This window comes from Musa acuminata, chromosome BXJ3-2 (assembly GCF_036884655.1).
Source record: "Musa acuminata AAA Group cultivar baxijiao chromosome BXJ3-2, Cavendish_Baxijiao_AAA, whole genome shotgun sequence".
In the NCBI taxonomy this organism is placed as follows: Eukaryota; Viridiplantae; Streptophyta; class Magnoliopsida; order Zingiberales; family Musaceae; genus Musa; species Musa acuminata.
Window position 1 is genome coordinate 2,906,493 of NC_088350.1, and position 8,536 is coordinate 2,915,028.

At 43.6% G+C, this 8,536-nt stretch overlaps 1 protein-coding gene across 1 annotated transcript; it reads right to left on the reverse strand.

The window, feature by feature from the left end:
- Positions 1–691: 691 nt before the first annotated feature.
- LOC135630713 (uncharacterized) lies at positions 692–2,678 on the reverse strand. The gene is made up of 5 exons (XM_065137867.1): positions 2,388–2,678; positions 1,842–1,902; positions 1,526–1,768; positions 889–1,010; positions 692–811 (listed from the first exon to the last, which is right to left on the reverse strand). Exons 1-5 carry the CDS (start codon positions 2,676–2,678, stop codon positions 692–694), a joined length of 837 nt encoding a protein of 278 aa, XP_064993939.1.
- Positions 2,679–8,536: the final 5,858 nt, after the last annotated feature.

An 8,536-nucleotide genomic window follows, 5' to 3' on the forward strand; every position in this document is an offset into this window, starting at 1 on the left:
TGCCTCGGGGGAGTCTCCATTTAGTCTAGCGTTCGGGACTATTCCCAACCTTATGCACCATTACCTACAAGTAGGATGGCTCCGAGGAGGGCCTACGAGTGAACCTCGACCTCCTTGAAGAAAGAAGAGTTGAGGCGCACCTACATACCCTAGCATACAAGAAGGCTACGACTCGGATCTACAACTGCAAAGTTTGTCCATGACCAATCAGGGTCAGAGACCTCGTCCTTCGAAAGGCCGAGGTAAGCGACCCGACCCGAGTAAGGGGTAAGCTTATGCCAAACTGGGAGGGCCCCCCTACCAGGTCTATGACCTGGTCTAAGAAGGAACTTACCGCCTCGAGTCTATGGAGGGAAACCCCCTATCAAGAACATGGAATGCAACAAATTTAAGAAGATTCTATCCATGAAGGGAGGAAGTCGAGAATGGTGAAAAGTCAATTTTCATTAACCAAGAAAAAGATACATGTTGTGATCGGGCAATACAATCTCAAAATTCAATTTGACCAAAGCCAAAAAAGGAAAAAGTACAACCCTTAGTTTGGAGGAGGGGTCTCAGGTTTGTTATCGAAAGGGACATTCACTGGCATGTCGATGCTCTGATCCTCCGGTGGGTCGGCGAATGGGTCCGACTCTAGTTCTAGGTCAAAGTACCTCGCTCGAAAGTGAGCATAAGCCACCAGGTACCTGAACTAATACGTCACCTGCCCTGACCTAACCAGGCCACACTCGAACCTTGGGGACGACTTGTATTCGGCGATCGCTCCGTTGATCTTCTTGGGCAGCGCTAAGCGCTCCTCCTTCAGAACCTCCTAGCGGCCCAAGCAAAAGATCTAGCAAATTCAACATCCCAAGAGAGGGTATGTAGCTTATTGTCGAGCGTTCAAACGTGGGCTCGGCTTTCCTCCAGCTTGGCCTTCAGATGAGCCACCTCCTCGTCCAGGACCGAGGCACGCTGCTCGGCTATGGTGACGGCCTCCGGGCCAGATTCGCTCTTCAGCTCCAAGATCTCTAGGCGAAGAGCAGAATTGGCATCTTACAGATGCTTGATCACTCGCCCAGCGTCATGGACCTGGTCAATCAGCGCCATGGTATAGTGCTGGCCCTGCATAAAGATCGGCGTCAGAACCCACACAAAGAAGGAAGAATCAAACAAGGAAAGAGCACCACTACTTACCCACACAAATGACTTGGCTGCCCGATCCTCCAGCGTCTCCGAGGAGGAGCAGTAGAGCTCCTTCGCTAGGGCCGAGTGAAGCGCCCCCTAGATGAATTCCTGGGCGGTCGGCCTGTTGGCCCAGATCCGATTGTCAGCCTTGAGGTTCACCCACCGAGAGGCGTAGGGGGTCCCTGGCTCCCCTATAAGGAGATCAGCCATACTCAGGGCCTAGAACTATTCACCTTTGGCTCAAGAACAGATGCGGCACAAGTCCTGCATCGACTTCGGGCGCACCGATGGCCTCCTCGAGGGGTCATTGCCAGACAGCTCAGCCACCCCTTTCCTTGCGCGCTCCCTGAGCCCTCACCTTGGGAAGTAGCCCCCGATGACCTCGGGGCAGAACTCTCACGAGCGGCCGAGCTTGCGTACATCTTTCGGGTCTTAGTTTTCGCCCTCTTCTGCGGGCAACCTGCCTCCGGAGACCCCGACGTCCTCCTTGGCGTGCCCCTCCATGAGGTGCTCTCGGCACTAGAACCCTCACCACTCCGAGATGGTGACGCGATGACCTTGGCATGAGGCGTCCTCTTCACCGACTGGAGGTCTACCATCTCTACAAACAAAAGTCCAGTCGGTCAGCCAGCTCGGGATGAGACAGATGATCCAAAACATACGAATGACCATACCCCCAGTGGCTGGGCTCAGTCCCGCCTCAACCATCCACTCCTCGATCATCTCCCTGATTTCCTAAGAAGAGGACAGGATGCCCCTTAATCGACTCACATCCATGATTTCTCCATCAGAAAGAAACGGTGGTATGTTGTTGATAGTTCGAGAATTCCACCCGGTATTGTAACCCCACCCCCGACTGTAACTGATAAAGAAATAGTGACTCTTCCAACCTTTGTTATTGGAAGGAGCATCGCTAATCTTGAAACCACTACGAGCGGTCAGGTAATACCCACCTTGCCCCTTACATAGATAGAAGCAAGCTAGGAAGAGCGTTTAGGACTACTCGATCCCCGCTCCCTGACATTCTTTGAGAAAAGCCACCATCTAGCGCTAGGAGTTCGGCGCCATCTAGGATGGCGATATCCCCCACTTACGGAGACACTCCTCGATAACGGGATGCAATGGGAACCACAGCCCCACCTCAAGGGTACCCACGGTCAGCCCGAATCCATTGGAAAATAGATCGTACGGTTGTTGGCCAGACCGAGGGGCATAAATACCATAAACTTCGGGATAGCGATCCTGAATCGCCTTAGAAGTTCCTCGGTCACCATCGAGTCTACATCATGCCACGACTTGAGGGTTTCAAGTACAGCAAAACCCCCGGTGGCCCCCAAGGTCACGCCACTTGAAGACGAGCTAACAACCTCAACCCCCGGACCCCCAGAAGAAGAAGACGATGAAGAAGAAGATGAGGAAGAAGAAGACGAAGAGGAAGGCGGAGACATCTCGACCTCAAGGTTGGAAGGAGCCGGGGCGCGAAACGAAAGGCTGAGCAAAGTAGCAACCATTGTTCTGGAAGGAGCTTATAAAGGGGAAGCAAACCCACCATGAAGTAACGTTTTGGCTCCCCGAGGAGAGAGATAAGCATGACATTCAAAGCCCACCCTAACTCCTGGGATTTCCCTAGATTCTCCAGCCTCGAAGCTCCCGCCAAGAGATCATGCATGACAACGGGCCTTCCGCCAGAAGCAGCTCCCGATGAAAGGTCTCCTGCCAAGAGATCATGTGTGATAATGGGCCTTCCGCCAGAAGCAACTCATGACGAAAAGTCTCCCACCCGAAATAGCTCGTGACAAAAAGTCTCCTACCAGAAGCAGCTCATGATAGGTAACTTCCCACCAAAACCAGCGTCGCTCCAATGACACGCCACATGGCTCGATGGCATGCGCATGTACCCCTACGTGTCATCCAATGCCGGTCCAGTCTTCACTCGAGTCGCGCAGCTCGACTAACGACTTGTGACTCGCTAGTCTTTAACCTGAGACCGAGACCAGTCGCTCAGCCAACTGGTCCAATCTTTACACAAGTCGTGCAGCTCGACCTCCAACTTGTGACTCGCAAGTCTTTAACCTGAGCTTGAGACCAGTCACTCAGCCAACAAGTCCAATCTTTATACTAATCGCGCGGTTCGACCACGGACTTGCTACTCTCCAGTCTATAACCTGAGCCCGAGACCAGTCACTCGGCCAACAGGTCCAGTCTTCACCCGAGTCGCGTAGCTCGACCTCCGACTTATAACTCATCGGCCTTTAACCTGAGCCTGAGACTAGTCACTCGACCAACAGGTCCAGTCTTCACTCGAGTCACATGGCTCGACCACCGACTTATGACTCGCTAGTCTTTAACCTGAACCCGAGACCAGTCACTCGGCCAACAGGTCCAGTCTTCACCCGAGTCGCGTAGCTCGACCTCTGACTTGCAATTTGCCAGCCTTTAACCTGAGCCTGAGACCAGTCACTCGGCCAACAGGTCTAGTCTTCACCCAAGTTGTGTGGCTCGACCACTGACTTACGACTAGCCAGTCTTTAACCTGAGCCCGAGACTAGTCACTCGGCCAACAGGTCTAGTCTTTACTCGATTCATGCAGCTCGACCTCCGACTTGCGACTCGCTAGTCTTTAACCTGAGCCCAAGACCAGTCACTCGACTAATAGGTCCAGTCTTCACCCGAGTCACATAGCTCGACCTCTGATTTACGACTCTCTAGTCTTTAACCTGAGCCTGAGATCAGTCGCTCGACCAATAGGTTCAATCTTTACCCGATTCACGCAACTTGACCTCCTACTTATGACTCGCCAGTCTTTAACCTAAGCTCGAGGCCAGTCACTCGGCCAATAGGTCCAATCTTTACACGAGTCACACAGCTCGACCTCAGACTTGTGACTCGCCAATCTTTAACCTAAGCCCGAGACTAGTCGCTCAACCAACAGGTCTAGTCTTTACCCGAGTCGTGCAGCTTGACCTCTGACTTGCGACTCGCCAATCTTAAACATGTGCCCGAGACTAGTCACTCAGCATACGAGTCCAATCTTCACCCGAGTCTCATAGCTCGGTCCCTTAACCAATGACTCATCAGTCTCATTCCGCCTGGGCCCAGCCACCTGGCCAATAATTCAAACCCTTCCCAAAGCATAGGGAGCCACCCACCGAGCAGCTCCATGATGAACCAGCCCGACTCCCCCTCACGAGCAATCAATATATCCGCAACACTCTGACCTAGGCGTGCCCTTCGCCCTCTCGCAAGGATCCCATGGCACGCCCCGGTGGGGGGGGGGGGAGGGGTGGGTGAGAAGTGATGAGGTAAATATTTTATCCCAATCCACTACAGTAAGTCAACGCCATGTCACGCCATCACCAGGTCAACAAAGAAGGGCTCTCGTATGTCGACCCAGAGTCTGTATCAAGGCATCCCCCAATACACCTTGGAAAGCCCAGAGTGGTGCCGTCTGACACCGTCCTGCACACCACAGGGCGATAGCCGCAATGAGGCACTGTCTCGCTGTTTCATGCGCCTTGGGATGGCGGCCACACAAAGGTACTATCCTACCATTCCGAGCGTTCCAGGATGGCGGTCGCACAAAGGTAATAACTTCCCCCTCGAGGATTAGCTGCCACGCCAAATCTGCATGCGGCCTACCCTCGGGTGGTGGTATAAAATCCCCTGGCCAGCATCTGACTAGGGGGAGGCAAAAAACAGAGACCAGACCACTAACTTACTTATTGAGGGGTGAAAGTTGGGAACCACCGAACAAGGGCCTTCTATGTAGGAGAGCGGCCACTCCCAAGACATGATCACCCTAATCAAGAAGGTATCTTTCTCCAAGCGGCTCCAACAACCCGGCTGGTGTCCAAGGACTTCCGACGAGGAGAGTGGACATCCTGAGCTGCTATCGTCCCTACCAGGAGACGGTGACCATCGTCCTAACATCCACACCCCGACCTGCGATCAATCAACATCGGTGACTCGTCAAGCCGATCTTCGACTCCCAACATTGGCCTGTGGACCAGGTCGTGCTGACTCATCAGCCACGGCACACACGTTCACCAACAATGAGTCTTTCTTACTTTAATCTTAATTCTTTCCAAATACACGTGCTAGTCAGCTCATTTAAGTTTCACTTACTTTTAATTTTATTATAGTAAATTTTAAATGAGTTAAAATAAAAAGAATTTAAATTTAGAATAAATTATATGGGAAATGACAACTACATTCATACCCAATATTCTTAAGCTTGTAGCTTTGTTTACCATATTAATGATATAATCTTAAATTTCTCAAATACTATCAAACTAAATTTTAATCAATTCTTTCATTAATATGTCAACTTATCAATAAATTTAAATTGATCTTTAAATATTCTAATATACTAGTTATATAGTATAATAAAGTCTAAATATTAGTAATGATTATCAAAAATTCAAAATTTTTAAACTTTTTTCGATCATTTTTCTCAATTATTTGTTCCACAAAACTTTTAGTACTAAGTATATAATCCTTTCAACTAGTTTGATCAAAATTTAATACACCTAGTGTAAATTACATATGCTTAAGCTATTTATAATAATTTAATTTAGAAAATATAGGAACATTTATCAAAATACAATGAATGAAGCACCACTATAGTAATATAACATCATATTAATATTTTGAGTTTCTTAATAAATATTAAATTATTGATATAATCTTTAGTTTATCTTTTGATGAAATATTGACATATCTAATATTTATTCAAAAATATTGATAAAGAACTAATACCATCCTTGTAAAATAGTATTGCTACCTTTGATTATATAATCCTAAACTACAAGGATACCCAAAACAACATCATCCTTCCACATCACATAATTATTCAAAATAATTTTTTTGAGATTATCTAAATCTCCTACTTATATGTGTGATTATGAATATTATTTTTCTTAATATTATTTAGGATTTATTTCTTAATATATTTTTATAAGTTATTGGTCTAAGGTACCTTGGAAATTATAAGACCAATACAATAATATAAAATATAATTTAAAATATCTTATAAATGATAAAACCTTTATTATAATTCACATTCTATAAGTTTACCATATTATGCCACTTTGGCAGTTACCAATCAAATAAAACTTAGGAATATGAGTTATAAATAATATTTACTAATTTTTTAATATAATTTGTTCCAAAATAGTTCAATAATCATAATAATTATTGAACATTAGTTAGCATAAAAAAAACTTATATGATAACTATAATCATGATAAAACATAAATCATGCCTTTTATGTGAGCATGTGAATAACCAAACAAATATCCAAGAATAGTAATTAGATTTTTATTTATCATATGAAAAATTTTATTGATATATCATATGAGAAAACTATAAAATAAAATTATAATTTATATATTTTGAATTTCGCATAGAACCCTTATATCAGCTAACCCTATTTAATTAGGTAAACCTAGAATTGGACTATCTAAATTGGGCCCATTGATTTAGGTTGACTATTCACCCAATCTGGCCCGTTAAGATTAAAGTTGATTAAAATTAAAAATTTATCAAAATTTATCTTTTTTTCAAATTCGATCTAGACTTAATTGATCGAACCTAAATCCAATCAAGCAATCAAATATAAAAATGATCAAGTCTAATCAAAATATTTGATTAAAATAAATCAAATTATTTATAATTGAGAACATAAGTTAGAAAATTTTAATTTTTGAAGGGTAAAACTATAATTTTGTTAGGAGATATAGAGAAAATATTTGATTTTTGAAGGGCGTTATTGTTAAAAAGGGCATAAGTTAGAATTAAAAGACTTTATAAGGGCAAAACTATAATTGTAAAAATAAACCCTAACCTTTTGCCATCGCAACCTCTCTTGCAACTATTACTGGTTCCACCGCGTCCATGCGTGCAAGTCAACGATGTAGTGGCCAACCAAAGACCACATTGGTCACTACTCCCTGCTACCACATTCTTCACTAGTGCAACACCTCCGGGATGTGCTACCAACATATCGTCCCACCACGTGACCATGCACATGCGTCGACTTGCGACCCCCATAATCGCCATGGTGCACGGTTGTGCTCGTGCATCTTACTATGTAGCTACTAAGAACTATGGCCTTTGACGTCCAATTGATGGTGGCTATGGCCAGCAAGCACTACAGTAATGATATTATTATAGTCGTCTCTCGTAGTAGCGATGTGCAACCGCTACAACCACCATGAGTAATGGCACTACTACAACTACCACATGCAATGGTGTTGTGTAGTTGTCGTAGGGATGCCACACCCCACAATGCTTCCACCAAGTACGTAGCTGCTACTTGTGACTAAACTAGTGATCTCCAAAGGCCATCACCTTTAATAATATTGTTACTAACAGTAAGCTGTCGATAGTGGTCCATTGATCAAGCACGAAAAACCTTACATTGCCTATAAGTAGGTGATAGGACATATTGGATAGAAAAATAGAATGATAATATAAATGAATCATTCAAGCATTGTAAATCAAAATCGAATAACACCTTTTTATGAGCGAAAGGTGCTAACAAATAGATCTAAATTATTTGATTTCACAAACATGACTCTAATACTAAGTGTAAATATAAAAACCATCCTTTTATTTTTATTGTGAAAAAAATTTTAATGTCAAAATATGAATCAAATAACAATAGATCAAATTTACTATGTGTATCTTTTGATACCATTCAAAAAACTTTTATATGATCTACGGATGCACCATCATCAGATTTGAAAGCTATAATGATGTCAATCTGTAAGGAAAACTAAACTCGCCTTCTCGTCTCTTTCTTTCCTTCATAGGACTGCTATGAGCGATGAATTATGGATAAAGGGGAGATGAGAGAATATTTATAATATCTTATTGATTGATTCGCGTGACTAAGGGGAAATGAGAGAAGACTTATAATCTCTCAATAATATTACATATCCCCATCTCCTCTTATCTGTATCGAGTCTCTAAGAGGTTTTATCCTTTTATAGGCAAGAGTAGAGGGTATAAGATAAATAATTAAGAGAGTCACTCCCATCAAGGTCATCTTTTAAGGAATTTGATCATAAATAAACTTTCTTTCTATTGGTCAATTATCGTAATCAGAATATAATCATATCTATAATATATTTTACCTAGTTAGATAGGCCCACATAATCTAATAAATAGTAGAGGTAACAAATATTCTTAGATATATATCTCTCTCTCATTCGGGATCATTATATGGCCTAAAAATTCATAAAATTTTTGAATAAAAGAGACATATTATGTTTTTCTTGAAGTGAATATGTTGTCACCCACGAAAACTGATGTTTACCTGCACTATTGTGTGGAAACCATGTCACAGAACAAGCAAATGATTGAA